Source organism: Melozone crissalis, unplaced genomic scaffold (genome assembly GCF_028551555.1).
Source record: "Melozone crissalis strain CALT ecotype California unplaced genomic scaffold, PUWL_Pcris_2 ptg000129l_1, whole genome shotgun sequence".
Lineage (NCBI taxonomy): Eukaryota > Metazoa > Chordata > Aves > Passeriformes > Passerellidae > Melozone > Melozone crissalis.
The window spans coordinates 247,828-270,000 of NW_026535903.1; the positions used below are offsets into that span (position 1 = coordinate 247,828).

The window sequence follows — 22,173 nt, forward strand, 5'->3', positions numbered from 1 at the left end:
CAGCAGGGGCAGGAGCTCACCCAGCACGGACAGGAAGGATCCCAAGGGCAGGAGATAACCTGGCATGGACAGGGAGGTGCCCAGGGACAGGAGCTGACCCAACATGGACAGGAGCTCACCCAGCACGGACAGGAAGGCCCCGGCAGTGACAGCAGGGACGCTGCTGCTGCGCAGCACAGCCTGGCACTCGTAGAAGCCGCTGTCGCTCAGGGTGGGGTGCAGGATGGTCAGCCGCCGGCTGTAGTCGCTGATCCCGCTGGACACGGGCGCCCCGTCCTTCTTCCAGACGATGTGCAGCTTCATCAGCGGCCTGGGAGCCAGGGAGTGTCAAGAACCAGCTCCAGCTTCCCTGGAGGATCCCACCCCGCTCCATCCCACAGGACTGCGGTGGGAAGGGACCTCCCTGCATCCCACAGGTCCCAGGAGTGTGGTGGGAAGGGGTTTAGGAGCACCCAGCCCCTAAATCCCCCTTGGGCAGTGCCAACAGGGAGATTCCCCATCGTCACTCCCACCCCAGGGCTCACCTGGCGTTGGCCACACACTCCATGGTCACCTCCGAGGTCCCGGCCACCACGCTGGTGTTCTTGGGAGGGACAATGATGGTGGGTGCAATGGGATCAGCCGGGCCACCCACGTCTGGGGAGAAGCAGGACAGAGGGACGGCCATGAGCACCCCCTGCTCCCCTGGGCTGTCCCCAGAGAGGGCACCCAAATCCTCAGCTTGGAGGAGACAAAGGTGGCAGGGATCTGGTGGCTTTCCCAGCTGTCCCTAAGCTATGTCCCCCTGTGGGAGCCCTGGCATGCCACCAGGGCCACCAGGCTGGTGGCAGCAGGGAGGAGGGAGCAGGGAGTCCATAAAGCAAAATGATGGCGACAATAAAAAACCCTCATGTAGGCGCTGTAAAACCACGATGGGCTTGAAAGCTGCTGATAGAGCTGAATCCATAAACAGGGCCTGGGATGTTTATGGAGCTCCAGGACGCCAAGGGACGGGAGAACAGATTGATGGGGATGGGAGACAGGCAGACAGACAGACAGACAGGGATAACCTGTCCTAACCCTGTGGAGCAGCAGGAGGGGAGATGGGGAGAGCATGACAGGACTGATGTCACCTCAGGGCATGTCCCATGGTGTCACAGGCATCTTTTATGGAAAACCCTTTCCTTAGGATTTTTCCTCCTGAGAAGCTGGGAGGCCTCAGGAACAAAATGCAAACATTGATTATCTGCTGCTGTGGAATGCAACAGGTGCATCTGTGATTGGTCTCATGTGGTTGTTTCTAATTAATGGCCAATCACAGTCAGCTGGCTCAGACAGAGAGCTGAGCCACAAACATTTGTTATCGTTCCTTTCTCTTCTATTCTTAGCCAGCCTTCTGATGAAATCCTTTCTTCTATTCTTTTAGTATAGTTTTAATGTAATATATATCATAAAATAATAAATCAGCCTTCTGGAACATGGAGTCAGATCCTCGTCTCTTCCCTCATCCTGGGACCCCTGTGAACATGGTCACACCGTGGGATGGGCTGTCACCACCCAGATGGGCTGGGGGACCCCTGCAAGTCCTGGGAGGCCCAAAGGAACGGGAGGGACGAAGCCACAGGGGTGTCCCCCAGGCAGGGGCTGCTCCAGAGCACCAGGAGCTGACAGGGGTGGGGACACAGACAGGGGTGTGGGGTGTCCATGGGGTGACACTGCAGCCCCCATTCCACAGCCCATCCCAGGGCATGGCAGGATGATGCTCTGCCTGTGACACAGCAGCACCTGCAGCACAGCCGCGAGCACCTAAATAAATTCCGAGCCAGCTGAAGTGTTTAGTCAGCAGAAACCGGAGCCTCCGAGGAGATTTACTGCAAATTAAACCTGGGGGCGAGGCAGGGGCTGGGGAGAGGGATCCAGTGCCCCCCCACACTCACTGGCCACCGTCAGGGTGATGGGCTGGCTCGTCTTGTTGTCCCCGTTCTTGTCATTGACCGCCTGCACGTAGTAACGCCCCGCGTCCGGCGCCACCGTGGACAGGATCACCAGCGTGTTCTCCAGCGTGATGGCCCTGGCAGGAGAGCGTGGTGAGGGTGAACCCAGCGAGCTGGGACCCTCACAGCCCACCCAGCACCCACACAGGACCCCCAGCCTCCCCCCAGGATGGGGGGACCAAGCCCTGCACCCCTCTGTCCAAGCAGAGCCCATGGGACGGCACAGATTCTGAGGATTCCTCCCTTTTTATTCATTTTTTACTTATTGGAACAATCTAATCTGCTGGAAACATAAAATGCTGTGGGGAATATGGTTTTTTTTACCATTAAATATGAGATAAAAAGGAGTTTTATCTCCTCAATCCCACTTTGCAAATCGAAAGGAGACCAGTTCAATTCCTGCATAATGGGGGTTACAAATTCAATTCCTGCCCAGGGCTGTGGCAGCACCAGGATCTACCACAGCTCCATGGGGACACCTGTGTGCTGTGTTTGGCTCTATCCCACCCTCTCCCCCACCTTCCTCCCTCCTGCTTTCATTTTTTGTGAAGAAATCCCTTCTCTGGTGACAAACAGAGCCATTAGTCACCAGGCCTGTCCCCAGGCTTTGGCACGATGTTGGTTAAACATCCTTAGTGTGGGGACAAGGGGAAACAGAGCCCCTGGGATGCTGGGGAGGTTCCAGGGGGGTTTCAGGGGGGTTCTGGGGGTGCTCACATGCGGCTGCTGGGGGAGATCTTCCGTCCATCGCGGAACCAGGTGACCTGGGGCTGGGGGAAGCTGGCGATGCGCGGCGCGGGGATGACGGCCGCCTCGCCGTGGGACACGCTCTGCTGCGTCTCGCCGTCCTCGAAGCTCCCCATGTCTGCAGAACAGGGCAGGGAATGTGCCAGGCCTGGGGGGAGCCCAGGGGTGCAGAGCCAGGGCTGGGTGGGCAGCAGGATGGGGTTTGTGGGATGGGCTCCCATGGGACGGAGCAGAGGGGGGATCCCGGTCCCCTCCGAGGGTGGGTCAGGGTGGGGGATGGCTCAGATGCCACGGGCTGCTCCTGGTGATCCATCCATCCATGGATTCCATCCATCCATCCATCCATCATCCATCCATCCATCCATCCATGGATTCCATCCATCCATCCATCCATCCATCCATCCATGGATTCCTTCCATCCATCCATGGATTCCTTTCATCCATCCATCCATCCATCCATCCATCCATCCATTCATGGATTCCATCCATCATCCATCCATCCATCCATCCATCCATGGATTCCATCCATCCATCCATCCATCCATCCATGGATTCCATCCATCCATCCATGGATTCCTTCCATCCATCCATCCATCCATCCATCCATCCATCCATCCATCCATCCCCATCCATCTATCCATTCATGGATTCCATCCATCATCCATCCATCCATCCATCCATCCATTCCATCCATCCATTCTATCCATCCATGGATTCCATCCATCCATCCATCCATCCATCCATCCCCCCTGTGCTGGGTCAGGGACCCCATCCAAGTGTCCCCACCACACACAGGCTGCAGCCACAGCAGGGAGGGCCCAGTCCTGGGGCTCCTCAGCTTCTCTCTGCTCCCTGTTGGTTGTTTCTAATTAATGGCCAATCACAGCCCAGCCGGCTCGGACACAGACCCTGAGCCACAAACCTTCGTTATCATTCTTTCTTTTTCTGTTCTTAGCCAGCCTTCTGGTGAAATCCTTTCTTCTATTCTTTTAGTATAGTTTTAATTTAATATATATAATAAAATAATAAATCAGCCTTCTGAAACATGGAGTCAGATCCTCATCTCCTCCCTCACCCTCAGACCCCCATGAACACCGTCACATGTCCCAGTGCCAGCAGCATCCTAGCATGGCCCTGGCTGCAGGGACAATGTGTGACACAGCTCCTCCATCCCGCTGCCATTCCCAGCCTGGAATCACAGAGCAGCAGTTGTGGGAGACTGAGGGAAGCAGGGGGCATGGAGGAGGGGGTGGGACAGGGGATTTTTATTGACTTCCTTAATTGCTGTAATTAAAAACATGTAAAGAATCCCTTTTTAACGACTTTGCCATTATCATTAGTTGTTAGCACAGCTGCCTTATTAATTTCTCATTATCCTCCTGATTTGTCACTGCTCCTCAGGAGGGGTTTGAGGGGATGGGAGTGGGCATATCCAGAGACAAGGGGTGACAGAGAGGGGCAGGTCCCATCGGGGGACAGAGCCACCATCCCAGGCCTCAGCACTGCCATCTCCTCCTTAAATCTCACCAGCATCACCCAGAGACACTCTGGATGTCACCCCAGGGATGCTCTGATGTCCCTGCCAGTGTCACCCCAGGGATGCCCCAATGTCCCTGCCAGTGTCACCCCAGGGATGCTCTGATGTCCCTGCCAATGTCACCCCAGGGATGCCCCAATGTCCCTGCCAGTGTCACCCCAGGGATGCTCTGATGTCCCTGCCAGTGTCACCCCAGGGATGCTGCCGGCTCTCACGTGCTGGCCACCATTGGCACCCACCCCGGAGCTGTCCCCCAGCGCCGGGATCTGGGTGTCCCCGTGCTGTCCCCGCGGGGCAGGACTGTCACTTACAGGCCACCTGCACCTCGGTCTGGCGCTGCAGCAGCGCGCCCATGCGGTTGCGGACGATGCAGCGGTAGAAGCCGGCGTGGGTGCGGTCCAGCGAGGTGATCATGTACCTGCGGGAGGGGAAGCAGCCGTGAGGGGACACCCGTGTCATTGTCACAGCCCCCCGGTGGCAGCCCGGTGACTGTCACCCTCCTTGCCCAGGGGCTGGATGTGACCCATCGCCACAAGCTGGGTCCCCGCTGTCCTGAGCCCTGCCCAAGCAGTGACACTGCGATCTGCTGGTGTCACCCAGCCTGGATCTGAGATGTCCAAGTCCAGCACTGCTCCGATAAATCCCGGCTGAACCCCCTTATCGCCCCCACGCCTGCTCTTATCAGCGGCGGTGAGGAGATAAAGGAAATCACCACATCTCCTCTCCACCGGGTCCCAAGGTGGACCCTGCTGCCACCAGCGCTGTCCCCAGCCCTGCAGCTCCGGTTTGATCCCCCTGGAGCACCGGGGGAGCCTCCGGGGGCCGGGCAGGAGCTGCAGCCCCGCTGCCCCCGGCGGGGAGCGCTGCGAGATCAAGCAGAGAGAGAATAAACAAATAAAGCGAGCTCAGCCCTCCTCCCTGCCCAAAAATCTAATCTTGCGTTAAAACCCGCCGCGGGCTCCTTCGGCACAGCTTTGTTTGCTCTTCTGAGAACCGAGCGTAAATTAAACTTTCACCAGACCTGAGGAGCGCGGTCCCTGCGCACGGCAGAGGGTGCCAGGGACACAGGGCCGTCCCCTGCCCCGGCGGGACTGTCACCAAGCCGCGGTGACACCAGCCAGCCGCACACCCACACGGGGGTCACCCGTCCCCGCGGGACGAGGAGGAGGAGGAGGGACAGTGCCCTTTGGGAACGAGACCTTGAGTGTCACGGCTGATATTTAAAAACGCTCCCCAGAGGCTTTAAATAAGATATTTCAATTCCACGGAGCTGTCAGCAAGGGCTGCAGCCGCCAGGAGTAATGGGCCCGCTCTCCTTGCCGTGTCCTCGTTAATAAATCACACCGTGACTCCCCAGCGCACGCACGCCCACGGACGGATGGACGGATGGATGGATGGATGGACACACAGCAGCACAGGGACACGTGGGTCCCCAAACAGACCCGTGTCCTCGCTGCTGTGTCCCTCCACGTGGGGACAATGCAATGCCACCAGTGCTGGCACAGCCCAAGGGACACAAACGGAGTCGCAGGGAGCACCTTCAGCACAGGCCTGGCAGTGCGGTGTCCCCATGGGCAGGACACTCCATGGGCACAGGGAGCCGTGTCCCCAGCCCAGGACACTCCATGGGCACAAGGAGCCGTGTCCCCATGGGCAGGACACCCCAGCAGATCCAATTCCGGGGTCTGGTCCCCACACATGGGAGCTGGAGGAGTTACTGAAGCACAGCACTTGCACACACACCTCAGCAGCTGAAAATAGCCCGGAGAAAGGAAATCAATTCCCGGCTCAGCCCAGCCCGCAGTCATCAACCAAACCCGCACAGACTTTGTTCTCCCCGCTCGCCTTGCACCGAGGCTTTCATCCAAGAGCGCTCGGCTTCGATTTCCTCCCCCCATCGCTCCTGTCTGGGAGGGGACATGGATTGATTCCACCCCCAATGTCACCCCCGTGTCACCCCTCACAGGGGATGCGCTGCATCCCACCCCCAGTTTGTGCCACAGCTTTGTGGAGCTCCAGGGCCTTTGTTCCACGAGAGGAAGGAGCTGCTCCAGCTGGGGCCGCTCCCGGTGGCTCTGTCCCCCCGGCCGGGCGGCTCTGCCTTTGTCCCCTGCCCCCGCTGCAGCCGGACCGAGGTGAAGCTGGCCCCGCTCCCGGCGCAGCCCTCGCTGCTGACTCCGCTGTTCCAGGGGTTTGTTTGGCTTCTCTGTGCAGACGGAGCTTGACAGGGCACGGTCCGTGGGGAGAGGCGAGCGCTGACCGCCCTGGCCCGGCAGGAAGCGGCTGCGTCCCGCTCAGCCCCGGGGGCAGGAGGGGAATCCGGGGTCAGGAGGGAGCCCCGGGTCTGGAGCAGCAGCTTTGGCACCGGATCTGTCTGACAGATTGATGGCTGCACGCTGGGAATGACAACCTGTCCGTCCGTCCGTCCATACACCCCCGGTCCCTCAGTCTTGCAGGGCACAGCAGCGTGCCCAGCTCCTCACCGTGCCCAGCTCCTGGCTGTGCCATCCCTCAGGATTGCCCCTGTCCCAGCTGTGCCCCAGGCCCGGCTGCTGCCGTGCCTCTGCTATTGTAGGGTTGTCTGTCCATCTGTCTGTCCGTCCATCCGTCCATCCGTCCATCCATCCCAGCCAGGCCCCATCCCCGGCTGCTGCCGTGCCTCTGTTATTGTAGGGTTGTCCGTCTGTCCGTCCATCCATCCCAGCCGTGCTGTGGCTGCTGCCGTGGCTCTGTTATTGTAGGGTTGTCCATCTGTCCGTCCATCCATCCCAGCCGTGCTGTGGCTGCCACCGTGGCTCTGTTATTGTAGGGTTGTCTGTCTGTCTGTCTGTCCATCCGTCCCAGCCGTGCCCTAGCCCTGGCTGCTGCCATGGCTCTGTTATTGTAGGGTTGTCCATCCGTCCGTCCATCCGTCCGTCCATCCATCCATCCATCCCAGCCGTGCCCCAGTCCCGGCTGCTGCCATGGCTCTGTTATGGTAGGGTTGTCCGTCCGTCTGTCTGTCCATCCATCCCAGCCGTGCCTCAGTCCTGGCTGCTGCCGTGGCTCCGTTATTGTAGGGCTGTCCATCTGTCTGTCCGTCCATCCCAGCCATGCTGTGGCTGCCGCCGTGGCTCTGTTATTGTAGGGTTGCCGAGGAGCGCGGGGCTGACGCTGCCGAATTATTCTTAGATTGAGGGGGTGGAGAAGGGCCGGGAAAAGCAGCAGCCAAAGGATTTGATCCATCAAATTGAAATCTGTGAGGTTCTTCCAACACCGCCCGGGAACAGCAACAGCTGGATCGGATTTGGGGTGGGAGCAGCACTGGCACAGTCCCCTTTGATTAATATCCTGCATAACGACTAATTAATTCTGGAGGGGCCGCGTGTTTGAATGGTTACTGTGGGATAATGAAATGTCAAGTGAGCATTAAAACACACTTAGCCGAGGTTTAACGACTCGGAGCATCCGAGCAGTGTCCCGGCCCCTGCTCCGGGCCAGCGCTCGATGAGGCTGCGAGGCGCCCCTGGAGCTCCATCAGCCGCGCTTAACTGGGCTATTGGATCGCAATTAGCTCCCGATTGGAACGGGTTCTCTCTGGATCCACGTGGCCGCAGCCTCTGCTCCTGCCCGGGAGTGTTTTCCCTCCCTCGGCCGTGGGAATTGGCAGCGCCGTAAATCGCTGCCTCAATTGGCCCTGCCAGAACAATGAGCCATTTAATAATTAATGCCCGTGTATTAATCAGCCTCCTTCCTGCAGAGCAGGGACGGGGCGAGCCTCGATCCGTGTTGTGGCATCCGGAGGGCTCTGGTGCATTGCTGAGCACGGGCTTGGCCAACTCCCAGCTCCGGGGGCATCTCCTGCTCTGGCAGTCCCTGTCCTCTCCCTTTAGGATCCCAGCAAGGAGATTCCATCCTGTGCCATCCCCAGCGTGTGCCTCCTGCCAGCCCTGACACTGCTGTGGTTCACTGGCACCGCTGCCCTGTGCCCATAGCGCCTCATGCCAATGTTTGTGCCCCCAAAGTCCCAAACAAGGCACAGAGAGAGGCAGGAGCCTCCTCAGCACAAACATTCCCAGGAAAATCCTCCCCCCGTGCTGCCCACGCTCCTCACCAGCACTCCTGGGGCTTTGCCACCCGTAGTGACACCAAAAGTGGCACCAAAAGTGACACAGGCCAGGCTGGAGCAACAAGAACCAGGAAAGCCCTGCAGGGCTCTCACCCAGCCTGGCTGCAACCTTCCAATGTTCTTCAGCTGCCATTAATTAACTCATTGCATGGTAATTAGCCCCCCAAGGCAGAGGGATGGGCATCACACCTGGGCTGGCAGAGAGCTGGGCCCCCAGAGCAGGGATGAGATCCCAGCAGGAATCTGGGGGTGATCCATCCTGTTTGCCCCAGGCCTGGCGTTTTCAGAGGCTCCTGGCTCTGTATTTGACATAATTTGGGGACAAACTCTGGGCATCAAACATTTAGGATCCTCATCAAACATTTGGGATCCTCGTCAAACATTTGGGATCCTCACCAGCCCATAAAGGCACATCAGAGTCCTGTGTGTGCATCCAGTTTTGTCCCTGCACCCCCAGGGGACACCCCAAAACATCCCAGGGAGGAGCAAGGCTTGGAAGAGCCTCAAATCTGCCCCAAATCCGGGTGAGCCCACACAGAAAGGAGATGGAGCTGGATCAGAGGCACCACGTGCTGGGAAACCCACCCCAGGACTGGCATGGGATGGCACGGGGAGGCTCAGCTGTGCCAGCCCTGCTTGGCAGAGGGGAGCTGGGGCAAAGCCAGAGATGGAATGACACTGCTCCAAGCTCCACAAAGGGGAGCTGGGCTCCTGAGAGCAGGCAGGGAATCCTTCAGTGGCTGCTGGGCTCCTGCACCAGCTGTGCAGGCCATGAGGGGAGGCACGAGGGCTGATTTAGGAGCCAGAGGATGCATCTCCACGGATGGGAGTCTGTCCAGAGGTAATCTATGTGTAAGGTAATTTCCAAAGGCAGCAGGACTCGATGCAGCCCTTAATAGGACAATCTCATGTGATAAATTACCAGCCCCAACTAATCTGCATGTTAAATTTCTTGTATGAGAAATAAATATCCTCAATTCACCAGAGAAGCGCTTTCCCTTCCGAGGATTTCATTAAAGACATCAAGCTGCCTGATTTGCATGTCGTGATTCCTCATCCCAGCAGCTCCGGGGAGCCCAGCACGGGAGGGATCCTGGAGGCACAGCCAGGGCTGGGCCGGGGCACCCAGCTGAGTGCGGGGGCACCTGGGCTGCTGGCACAGAGTGGGCACCGGAGGGGGGTCCCTGTGGGGCACCCAGAGCAGGGATCCCATGGGAAAACAGCCCTGTGCACACCATGGCAGCGACAGGGAATGGAGGGAGCGGAGGGCAGGTGGTTCCTGATCCCATCCCACCCACCAGGAATGTTCTTGGGATCACAGATCCGTGGGCACACAGAGCCAGGCTGATCCTGAGCTCCCCACAGCCCCAGAGATGATGGTTACACACACAGACACACAGACAGACACACAGACACACACAGGACCAGGCTGATCCCTGAGGCCCCAGGATGCTCCCAGGGGAGGATGGCTCTACACACACACTCACAAATAGAGCCAGGCTGATCCTGAGCCCCCCACAGTCCCAGGGATGCTCCCAGGGCAGGAAGGCTCCACATACACAAAGCCAGGTGGTTCCTGAGCTCCTCACAGCCCCAGGGATGCTTCCGGGGGATGGCACACAGAACCAGGCTGATCCTGAGCTCCCGAAAGCCCCAGGGATGCTCCTAAGGGAGGATGGCTCCACATACACACACACACACACACACATAGAACCAGGCTGATCCTGAGCCCCCCACTATCCCCAGGATGCTCCAAGGGGAGGAAGGCTCCACACACACAGAGCCAGGTGATTCCTGAGCCCTCCACAGTCCCAAGTGATTTCTGAGTCCCCCAAAGCCCCCAGGATGCTCCCAGGGGAGGATGGCTCCACACACACACACAGACAGAGCCAGGCTGCTGCTCAGTCCCTCGGGGCTCCCTCCTGCTCCATCCCCCAGCATCCTCCTGAGGGAAGCAGCTCTGCATGCTATGGATCCGAGCTGGGATGCTCCATCCCCAGGGATGCTCCGGGGGATGAGCCCGTGGTCACACCGAGAGCCAGGCTGGTGCCCAATCCCGCAGGGACGGCTCCACAAGCACACAGCCCCGGGCTGCTCCCCAGGCCTTCTGGAGTCCCTCATGGCACCGGATCCCCCGGGATGCTCCTCGGGGAGGTTGGCTGGGGATGCTCAGAGAGCCGAGCGCTCCCCGGGGATGCTCCCGAGGGATCAGCTCCAGGCACAGGCACAGACACCGCAGCTGCCCTGCCCGGGGCACGGACAGACCCGGCCCGGTGCCCACCTGGCCCCGGTGAGCGTCGAGAGCCGCTCCGGTGGCGGCGGAACCGCTGCGGGAAGGAAAGGGCGGTCGCCATGGAAACGCTGCCAAACTGGGAGAGCGGCTCCTTCCCTGGAAACGCGGCCACCCTGAGCTCCCCCGGCCCGACCACCCTGAGCTCCCCCGACCACCGAGAGCTCCTCCAGCCACCCTGAGCTCCCCTGGTCACCCCGAGTTCCCTCAACCACCCTGAGCTCCTCTGATCACCCTGAGCTTCTCCGACCCGACCACCCTGAGCTCCTCCGACCACCGTGAGTACCCTTGATCACCCTGAGCTCCTCCAGCCACCCTGAGCTCCTCTGACCCGACCACCCTGAGATCCTGCAACCACCGTGAGCTCCCCCGACCACCCTGAGCTCTTCTGTGAGCTCCTCCATCCACCCTGAGCTCCTCTGACCACCCTGAGCTCCTCCAACTGCCCTGAGCACCGAGCAAGGCGGCTCCAGGGGGACAGGGGGACAGCCAGCCCCTGCCCACAGCCCCCCAAATGGGAAATGCACGAGTGGCACTGCAGCCAGAGGGATGCCCTGCTCAGGAGAGGGGCTGGGGAGCAGCAGTGAGGATGATGAGGGTGGAATGCTTGGAGACTCAGCCCTGGTTGGGAAACATGGGGTGAAGCCACCAAGTCTGGCTGGGACTCATGAGTGATGCCACCAAGCCCAGCCAGCCCCCACAGCACATTGTCCCCTCCAAACCCTTCCTCATGGGCACAGACAGACTCTGGGAATGTCCTCCTGTCCTCATGGGCACAGCCAGACTCTGGGAATGTCCTCCTGTCCCTGGACTGACGGACACACGGCAGCACCGAGCTGGGAGGGACTGGTGCACCCCAAACCCAGAGCCATCCCCAGCCCCACACGGCCAATGCCATCCCTGAGCCTCCCTGGCCATCAGCAGCAGTCCTCCCCTCTCCAAGGATTTCTCTGTTTCTAAACTCGTTAACTTTTAATTACAACCTTCCCACTGCCTGAGCGGGCTGGCTCCGTGCCACCGACAGCTCTATTAAAATTCAATTTCTGCCCATCATAACTAATTTTGGTCCTTCTCCTCCTCACCAGCAGCCTCCAGTGCCAGGCACGACAGCCAAGCCCTCGTCCCCACTCTCCAAATCCCCACGGAGCCGCGGGCAGAGCCAAAGGATGCTGGCAGGGCCCAGGGGAGCCCAGCAGGGATCTGGGATTTGCTCGGTGCCTTCTCTGCTCCGTTGGCTGTGCTGGGTTTGTTTGGGGTTTGGGTTTTCCCCACGTGTTTGTTTGCTTGGGTTCTCGCTCCCTGCCTTAATCCTTTCTGCCTGAGCGCTGGAGCTGGGGGGTCCAGGGGAGGGGAGGCACCTTGGAGCAGGGATGGGGGGATGAAGGGATGCAGGGATGGAGGAATGGGGGGATGTGGGGATGGTGGGATGCAGGAATTCAGGGATGCAGGGATGCAGGGATTCAGAAATGCAGGGATGCAGGAATGCATGGATTCAGGGATACAGGGATGCTGGGATTTGGGGATGAAGGAATGCAGGAAGGCAGGGATTCAAGGATTCAGGGATGCAAGTATGCAGGGATGGAGGGATGCAGGAATGTGGGGATGTGGGAATGCAGGGATGCATGGACTCAAGGATGCAGGAATTTGGGGATGCAGAGATGCAGGGATACAGGGACTCAGAAATGCAGGGATGCAGGGATGCAGGGATGCAGGAATGGAGGGATGCATGGATACAGGAATGCAGGGATTCAGAAATGCAGGGATGCAGGGATGTGGAGCTGCCCGGCACCCCAGAGCACAGACGCCACTGCTGGGCCCTTTCCTGCTGAAGGATCAACTGAGGCACGGATCAAACGCAGGAGGAGCTCAGCAAAAGGAGGCAGAACGCGTGGTGTTACATTTTAACACCACATACCATTGAAATAAAATGTGACACCACAAGAATGCCCACTCTGGGTTTGGAGGTGACCCCCAGGCATCCCAACCCACTCCCAGGGCAGAGCAGGTCCTGACTCCTTTCCCCTGCCTGGGAAAGGGCTGCATCCCCAACAGGGAACGGAGGGGCTCAACAGGTCCCTGCACCTCCACACCATGACAAGGGACAAGGGCGTCCCCCAGGCAGGGACTCAGGGCACTGCAGAGCTGCAGCAGCACGCTCAGGAGGGGACAGTCCCCAGGGAGGGCCCAGGCTGCAGGATCCCAGCAGGGCACAGCCATCCCCAGCCACGCTCGGCGCGTTCCCGGCATCCCGGAGCAGCCCCAGCGTTGCTACAGCAACACGAAGCCTCTGGATTCGATGCTGGGAAGGGGGAACGGCTTGTCTCAGGCTGAATTATTGATTAAAACAGAGAGGATGACACACACACTCGCAGGAGACGGCCAGAGGTGCCCGCCTTGATTTAAAGGCCGTCTCCAAGGGGCTGGAGCCGCTCCGTGCCAGGAGCAGTTGGCACAGGGGGCTGGAGCCGGGCACTCTCCCACAGGGAGCCCCGGGGGCTGTGATGCACAGCCCGGCGTTGAGGTGTTAATCTGCTTGTGCAAACACCTCCTCCCCGCTGCTGACCTGCTTAAAGTCCCGTTTGCTCTGCAAACAGAGCCTGAGCTCCGGGGCTGCCAAGAGCAGCCTCTGTGCCACCTCCCAGGATGGCAGCCCTGGCACTGGCACCTGCCAGGGAGCAGCATGACGGGCAGGATTTGCCACGGATGCTTGGGAACGCTCAGAACCCAGAGCCACTGAGGCTGGAAAACACCTGCAAGGTCATCGTGTCCCAGCTGTGCCCCATCCCCACGTGTCCCCAGCCCAGAGCTGGGTGCCAGCTCCAGTTCTCCCCTAGGGCTGGGCACTCCAAACCTGCCTGGGCAGCCCTGCTGATGGCTGACCATGCTTTCCAGACTCACCTGTACTCCAGGGAGAACTTGGTGAGCTCCTGGCTGTTGTGCAGCCACTTGAACTCCAGGGGCCAGCTGCCCTCGGCCATGCAGGTGAGCACCAGCCGGTTCCCCTCCAGGTGCACCTGGCTCCGCACCGGCTCCGTCTTGAAGTACGGGGAGACATCGTCTGTGGGGAGAGAGGGACAGGGATCAGGGCCCCACATTCCCATGGAGCACCCAGCACTGCTGCCCCGGGCAGAACAAAATGATCTGAGGTCCTTTCCAGCCTAAAACATTCCGCGATTCCTTTGGCATCACCCCGCTGCCCCCTCCCCGCCCCAGCCCCTTTCCCTGTCCCTCGTCCCCCCCTGAGCCGTTCCAGCAGCCCATCCTCAAGGGCTCAGCCCGCTGCAGGTTTATCTGAGCTGTGCTTTGCTTTATTCCCAGCTCCCTTTGTAGCATCTCGGAGCTTTTAACTCGGGGGGCGAAGGGGCGGAGGGGCTGCGAGCCGAGCGAGGCGCAGCCACTTACTCCTCTCCTGTTTTATTTGCTAAGTAAAACTATAAATCGAACCACACAGCTCCATTTTCTGCTTAACAAATGGAAGCCCTTTTACTTCAAAGGCACATTCATATTCCCCAGCAGCTTTCAAGTGCACGTTCAATCACAGCTCTGGGTTTTTTCTTTGGGGTAGGGCTCTGCTTTCTTGTCTGCTCGAGCTGAATTGCTGCCGTGGATCCCTGGGAGCGGCACCAAGGCAGTGCCCAGCACCCTGGGGGTGTGACAGGAGTTTGTGGGAGCCAGAGCTGCACTGGGGGTGCCTCTCCTGCACACCCACATGGAGATGCCCAGGGGATTTGCACCACCCTGCCTGGCAAAGGGCAGGGCACGGCGGTGCTGGATGCCAGGCGAGGAAGGGAAGGAGCAGCTTGTGGCTCCTTAATTCAATCTTCCTCTCTGACCTTCAGCAGCTCCAGCTGGAAGGGGCAGCTCTCACTCCTCCTGGTGTCCCTGCCTTGGATCCAGGATGGATTCAGACATTGGGGCATCAGGGCATGGCAGCCCAGCACATCCTGGGTGGCACAGGGGCAGAGGGGTTTGGCACCACTGCTGTGAGCCTGATCCATGGTCATGCTGTTCCCTGGCATGGGGAGCTCAGGGCAGCCCTGCCACCCCCAGGGTGCCCAGGAGTGGGGACAGAGATGCCACGGAGGTCACAGGAACACCCCAGAGCAGGACCTGTGCCACCTGTGCACGCCACATGTCCCCACATCACGGCAGGGCTTGACCTGCAAGGCCGGGGCATCACCCACGCCACCCCTTTGGAGACCTTGGGATTATGGCAGTGCCCAGATGGGGACGTGTTACAGCCAGATGGCAGCTCTGGGTCCAAACAGCTCCTGCATGGAACCAGTCAATGAGCCATGCACCAGGCTGGCATCCACTGGGCACAACGCAGCTGCAGGGAGCATCCAGGCAGGGCAGAAGGGGCTGGAAACCCAGGGAATGCTGATTCCTCAGGAAATGCTGATTCTCAGGGAATTCTGATTCCCAGGGAATTCTGGTCCTCAGGAAATGCTGATTCCCTCAGGACCACCAGGCTGTGCTGGAATTCTGATCCCTCAGGATCACCAGGCTGTGCTGGCAGTGCCCAGCTGAGCGTTCCATGGGCACAATGGGACTGAGACTTGGCATGCCCAGTGCACCCCCTGCACCCAGCACCTGGGACACACCTGGGAGGTGTCCTGGAGGTGTTTGGGATCAGGGTGCCGCCGCCGCCGCTGCACCTTCCCCTGGGCCCGCCCGCCGCTCGCATCCATCCTAATTTGATTTTAAGCAGCTAAGGCTCATCACGCTTTGAAGCGCCCGAGCCATCTGTTCTGCATTAAGGGGTGAAAAACGGCGCAGAGAAGGAGAGGCGGCTCCTAATTCCGCACGGGTGGGATGGGATGGGATGGGATCGTTCCGGGCTGAAGTGCCCGCCGTGCCCCCAGGAACGCAAACCCAGCCCAACAGCGGGGTGGGGGTCCTGCGGGTCCCCTGAGGGGGGTGAAGGTGGCACCGAGCTCGATGGGATCCTCCTCATCCTCCTGGGAGTTTCGTGCCCCTCCAGGGGTGGCTGGAGGAGAGGGGAGATGCAGGGAGAGAAGGTGGCTCCTTAATTCCAGGACTCCAGACCAGGTGTTCCTGGTGTTCCAGGTGTTCCTGGTGTTCCAGGTGTTCCTGGTGTCCCCAGGGGGTGCCCACACCAATTCTTGGACAGGAGAAGAGTGGGGAGCCCCAATACTGAGCAGCGCTGTCCCCCTCATCACCAGCCCCTTCTGCAGGCCCCCAGCCTCAGTTTCCCTCTCCAGCTGCACCTGCCATCCCAGCTCTGCTCCCTGGGGACACCACCACCCATGGCAGGCCCTGGCACCACCAAATCCGGGTTCGTGGAGCTCTCACCGTGCCACCATGGATGGGAGCTGCCACTCCCCCTGCCCCAGGCCCAGAGGGAGGGTTGGCAGCGGATGACAGCCACGTCCCCCCCACAAACGAAGGGTCATTACTGCTCATTCCGCCTCTCCCCCATCTGTTGTGACTGTTTACACTCCGCTTGCTAATTAGAGGCTAATTAGTTGGTGCAGAAATTCATCACTTTCCAAACACAGGCGGCAGCGAGGGGCGGCTCCGGCAACATCTGCACATCTGCCGGCGGGCACGGGGACACTGCAGGGCTCCTGTGCCACCCCGTGCCACCCCTGCCATGCCAGCAGTGTCCCCTCCGCAGGGAAAGGTGCCACCAAACCCCCGTGTCCCCATCCTGCCCTCGGGACTGGGCCGGCAGCAGGGAAGGGGGACAGGGACAGGGAATGGGGACAAGAACAGGGACGGGGACAGGGATAGGGACAGGGACAGGGACATTCCTGCCTCTCTCCCTCCCCTGCCGATGACAATTTAATGCCAGCCCCTGGCACGGCACTAATCCCGCCTAATGGGATCGCAGCCCTGGCCCCCGCGCTTTAGTTACATCAGGGCCGGGGGCTTTGGGGCCGCGATGTAGGGCAGGGCTCCCTAAGAGCCGTAATGGATCCTAATTCCCGGCCCTAATGGGCCAGCCGGGCACTAAGCTGCCCTCTGTCCGCCTCCAAATCCCTCCTGATGGGAAGGACAGGGAGGGTTAAGCCGGGGGAGATGCCGAGGGGGGCTCTGGGAACGGGGGTGCAGCCCCCTCCTGTTCCCGTCCCTCTCAGGGGCAGGGTGGGGATGGGGGCAGCAGATCCGATCCCTCAGGCCACCCCCGAGGCTTGTGGGACAGCCGGGTCCCCTCCTGCCTGGCGCCACCACCCAGGGGACAGCACAGTCGCCATGTCTGTGTTCAGAGCCCCTTGGGGTGACATCCAGTCCCATCACTGCAAGGGGACCAGCCCGGCCCTGCTGATCACCACGATCCAGGAATCCCAACAGAGCTGATGCCCACCAGGGCCTGGGGGATGTCCTGGACCCATCCCACCCTCACCTGCGGGCTCCAGGTACCCATCCAACCCCAGGGACCAGCACCTGCCTCAGGGAAAACAGCTCCATCCTCTTCCTCCTTCCCAACAATCCTGGTCCCACCAGGATGCAGCCCTGGAAGTGCCACTGCTGTGCCCATACCCTGCCTGGAGCACAGAGAGGGGGCAGAGCCAGGTCCCTGCTGCCCCCACAGCTTCCCAGGGCTCCCCCATCCTTCCTGGGGCATCACCACCCAAAAAGGAGGATGCCAGCCTGGAAAGGAGGATGCCAGCCCAGTAAAGAAGGTGCCAACCCCTCCAGGAGCTGTGGCACAGCCACCTGGCACTGCCACCAAGCAGCTCCAACCATGGCCCCCCAGAATGGGGAGATGGAGCTTCCCACCACCCAAAAAGGAGGATGCCAGCCTGGAAAGGAGGATGCTAACCCAGTAAAGAAGGTGCCAACGCAGTAAAGAAGGTGCCAACCTCTCCAGGAATGGTGGCACAGCCACCTGGCACTGCCACCAAGCAGCTCCCACCATGGCCCCCCAGAATGGGGAGAAGGAGCTTCCCAGGACATCACCACCCAAAAAGGAGGATGCCAGCCTGGAAAGGAGGATGCCAGCCCAGTAAAGGAGGTGCCATGAGTGGTGGCACTGCCACCGAGCAGCTCCCACCACAGCCCCCCCCCCCAGCACGGGGAGATGGAGCTAAATCTCCTCGGCATCAGGCTCTCGCTGGCTCCGCAGCACGAAGAGATTAAAAAACAATAAAGAGAAAGCGAAACCCTCCGCTATAATTACCAGCCTTTAGCCGCCAGCGGAGGCAGGAGGGAGGGAGGCAAGGAGAAAAGGGGGGGAAAAAGAAACAGAGGAGAAGAAGAAATCCACTAAAATTTTAATAGGAACCACTGCATTTAATTTAACGACACATTTTTTCAATTACCAGAATAATTGTTTTATTCATAAAACGAGTTTCAATAAGAGGGTAATTTTCCTTTGTTTTTATTATTCATTTGTGGAACATATTCTCCACACGGGTCCTCGGCGCCGACACAGCTGGGGGGGCTGGGGAAGGGGGAGCATCACCCAGAGCCCCCAAAAACAGCAAAACAGCACCCATAGGGACCAGAGTGTCCCCAAGCACCCCAAGGGTGTCACAGCCTCAGGTGGCACCAGGGGATCCTTCATGGCCATCCCAGGGGTGACAGGGACGTGGTGGCCCTGGGGACAGGTGAATCCTTGCCCACGCGGCCACCCCATGGCTACATCCCATTCCTGGCTTGTCAGGTGCCAGGTGAGCTGGGGAAGCATCAATTTGTCAGGGGGTGCTGGCAAAGCCACCAGGGGGATTTGATGGCCCTCGTGTCCCCAAGGGCACAGAGCCACCACCACACCTGACCACGACCCCTGTGGTGGCCCTGGTGACACTTCCCAGGGTCCCTGGTGGTGGTGGCAGTGCAGGGGGGGTTGGAGGCTCTCTCCAGCGCTGCCAGAGCCATTAGTATTCCTGAGACACAGCTCCAGCCCCTTCATAAAAAGCAAACACGGAATTGAAATGCCGAGCGCCGCCAGCACCTGGGGAGCCACGGAGCGCGACGGTGCTGCCAGAGGGGACCGAGGGGACCGAGGGGCTGGGGGAGCCGAGGATGGAGCCAGGAATGAGTCAGCGAGGTTTGGGAACCTTGGTTGGGCCCTGCTCGCCCTCCTCCCAACACCTGGGCAGGGGCAGAGCAGCCTGAGCCACATCCAGCAGGGCAGGAGGGCTCCATCCTCCTCCTCATCCCAGCTCCATCCTCCTCATCCCAGCTCCATCTTCATCATCCCAGCTCCATCCTCCTCCTCATCCCAGCTCCATCCTCCTCATCCCAGCTCCACCCTCCTCCTCATCCCAGCTCCATCCTCCTCCTCATCCCAGCTCCATCCTCCTCCTCATCCCAGCTCCACCCTCCTCCTCATCCCAGCTCCATCCTCCTCCTCATCCCAGCTCCATCCTCCTCCTCATCCCAGCTCCATCCTCCTCATCCCAGCACCACCACAGCCAAAACTACAGAGTCACCCAACGCCAGAGTGGTTTGTGTTGGGGAAGTGCTCAGAATCCATCCATCCATCCATCCATCCATCCATCCATCCATCCATCCATCCTCATCCCAGCACCACCACAGCCAAAACTACAGAGTCACCCAACGCCAGAGCGGTTTGCATTGGGGAAGTGCTCAGAATCCATCCAGCGCCACCCCTGCCATGGCAGGGACACCTCGCACCATCCCCTGTCCAGCCTGGCCTTGGGCACTGCCAGGGGTCCAGGGGCAGCCACAGCTCCTCTGGGCACCCTCACAATGAATAATTTCTTCCAAGAGATCCCTCCCAGCGTTGGCTCTCGGTGCTGAGCCCAGCAGAGCCACAGGGACACCCAGCTGTCCCCTGCTGTCCCCCCAGGCTGGATGGAGCAGTGCCAAAGGCACCTGGCACAGTCCCACCCATCCCATCCCACCCCATCCTATCCCATCCCATCCTATCCCATCCCCAGGGACCAACCCGGCTGCCCCACACGCCCCAACCCACAGCGTGTTTTTTGATGTGCCTTTTTTTGCCCTTTTCACTAAGAAAAAGACTTATAATTGCAGATGTGACCATTAATCCTCCCAACTTACTTTGTTCCCTTCCTTCCCCGCTCTCCCCTCCCTCCCTTTCTCCCCCCACTGAGACCAAGAGCTTTAAAACTCTCCTTCTGGCTATTAATTAAAAGCAACCTCTCCACTGCCGTGAGTGTACTTGCCATAAATTAATAGCAGCCTTCTTAATCAAATCTTATCTCCTCTCGGAGCGCGGGGCCGGGTGGGTATCCCAGCCTGCCCAGCCATGAAATGCAATTCCCGATGCTCCAGCGGCCTCGGCTCCATCCCCTCCTCCGTGGCTCGGGTACCTGGGCGGGCCCGGAGCCCCCACCTGGGCCGGGAGGAGGAGAGGGGGCCCGGCCACCGTGCGCGGAGGTGGCTCCCGGAGGACACGCTCCATTTCTCAGCCATTTACCGCGTTTATCCGCAGCCCCTGCGGACGCCGCTCGGCTTCCTGAATTATTTACGAGGGGGGTTCGGTGCTGCCGAGGCGGCGGCAGAGCCGGGCTGGGGGGTTCTGCTGCCGGAGATGGGAGTGGGAGGCGGTGGGGACACGGCGCGGATTTTGGGGAGTCAGTTCCTGGGCTGGTGAGCTCAGTGTGCTCCGATTCCCGCAGAATATCGGAGAGCATCGTGCTTCCATTCTCCCATCCATGTCCCACCAGGTTTTCCTTCTCCCCATCCCCAGCCCTTCCTTTGAGGTGCTGATTCCTCAACCCCACAGAATTCCCAGAGAATCCCTAGAGGGACAGAGGGGACCTGGACATGGTGTCCTGCAGCTTCTGGGGCTGCTGCTCCAGCCCTCTCCTTTGCTGTGTGGAAAACAGAGCTGGAGACGATTTTCCTTCTGATCTCCCACTAAAAGGAGCTAAGGGGGTTTTCAGGAGGCTCACAATATTCTGGTTCCCATAGAATATTGGAGAGCATCATGCTCCCATTCCCTCATCCCTGTCCCAGGTTTTTTCCTTTCCCCACCCAATCCCCAGCCCTTCCTCTGAGGTGCCGGTTCCCCAACCCCACAGAATTCCCAGAGAATTCCCAGAGAGTTCCCAGAGAATCCCTAGAGGGACAGAGGGGACCTAGATGTGGTGTCCTGCACTTCTGGGGCTGCTGCTCCATCCCTCTCCTTTGCCGTGTGGAAAACAGAGCTGTCCCTGGCTCAGGTGACAGCTCCTGCCCAGCTGGAGAGGGGCAGCTCGTCTCCATCCAGCCCCCTGCGCACTTGTGCAGCTGCTTGGGCACCTCCTGACACAAGAAAAAGGATTTTTGGGTCACAGGGAGCTCTGGGGATGTGGGGACACCCATAAGGTGCCCGTGACCCCAGAAGGGCTGGCAGAGGGAGCTGGAGCTGGGCTCACCACCCCATAGAGGAGCTGGGCTGAGCCCAGAGCTCCAGCCCTGCTGGGCCGCTCCCTGCGCTCCCTCGGAGGGGATTTGGGGTTCCCTACATGCCCTAAGCCGATTGCAGAGGTGTGGTAACGGGATTAAGGGGAGGCTGAGCAAAGGCAGACCTGGAGGAGCTGCTCAGCAGAGCTCCCGCCCGTTGACACTGCAGGATTTGCAGAGCTGCAGCTTAAATTAATTTCCTTCCCCTAAGCCTCTGGGAAGGTGAAGCTGCCAGAGGGACGTGGGCTCTGCCCCCTCCTCACCCCACAGAAACCCCAAAGGGCCCCGGTATGGGCTGGCAGAGGGGTCATGTCCCCATGGTGACATCCCTTAGCCACCCACGTCCTCATACAGGCACGGGTCACATCCCCATGTTGGTCGCCACAGCCATCCCTGTTTGTGGCACCGGATCACATCCCACAGCCTGTGACACTGGCACTGAGACCTCCAGGTGACCCCGCAGCGCCTGGGGGAGCAGCACAGTGACCACAGTGACCCCAAACCCCCACAGGGCCCCTCAGCACCCAGCAGCCATGCCTGGTGACAATCCCTGCTGGCAGCAGCCACTGCCCGGGGCACTCGGTGACGTCCCTGGGGGTGACATCCCTGTGGGTGACATCCCTGTGGGTGACATCCCCGTGGGTGACATCCCTGTGGGTGACAGCCCTGTGGATAATCCGAGCTGACCAATGCAGGGCACAGCCAGGGAGGCCACGGCCTCAGCACCCTCTCCATGGCAGCAGCCAGTGCTCCCCAGATCCTGCACACATTCCTGTCCTGGGGTACAGGTGACACTGGTGGGGACCACAGTCCCTGCACAGGGATGCAGAGCAGCCCCCAGGCGATGCCCCCAGTGCTGTCCCCTCCTCCAGCTGTCCCCAGCGTGGCACTGGTGTCACCTGCAGGCTGCAGGTGTCACACCTCATCCATCTCTGCTGCAGATCTGTCCTGGCATTCCTGCTCCCAGGGTGGGGGTGATTCCTGGAGCTGGCAGCGCTCAGGGAAAGCCCAGGCAGAGACCACGAGCCCAGCCAAGGTGGCCCTGGCAAGTGGAACGTGGCCAGATCTGTCCTGGCACTGCCAACACCTGCACTCAGTGGCTCTGAATGCCCACCCAGAGCATGGCAGACCCCAGGATGGATGGAGGATGGATGGATGGATGGATGGATGG

At 60.0% G+C, this 22,173-nt stretch overlaps 1 protein-coding gene across 2 annotated transcripts in view; it reads right to left on the reverse strand.

The window, feature by feature from the left end:
* Nucleotides 1-22,173, reverse strand: part of SDK2 (sidekick cell adhesion molecule 2) — a 56,647-nt gene that overhangs the window by 23,059 nt on the left and 11,415 nt on the right. The window contains exons 2-7 of one of the 2 annotated variants that reach the window (XM_054293172.1): nt 13,554-13,713; nt 4,569-4,675; nt 2,691-2,838; nt 1,917-2,050; nt 525-636; nt 120-310 (exon numbers count right to left, since the gene is read on the reverse strand). In XM_054293172.1, the coding sequence (XP_054149147.1) occupies nt 120-310; nt 525-636; nt 1,917-2,050; nt 2,691-2,838; nt 4,569-4,675; nt 13,554-13,713 (852 nt within the window). Of the gene's footprint in view, nt 1-119; nt 311-524; nt 637-1,916; nt 2,051-2,690; nt 2,839-4,568; nt 4,676-6,000; nt 6,139-13,553; nt 13,714-22,173 lie in introns of those variants that run through there. The other variant, XM_054293173.1, reaches the window with a different exon arrangement.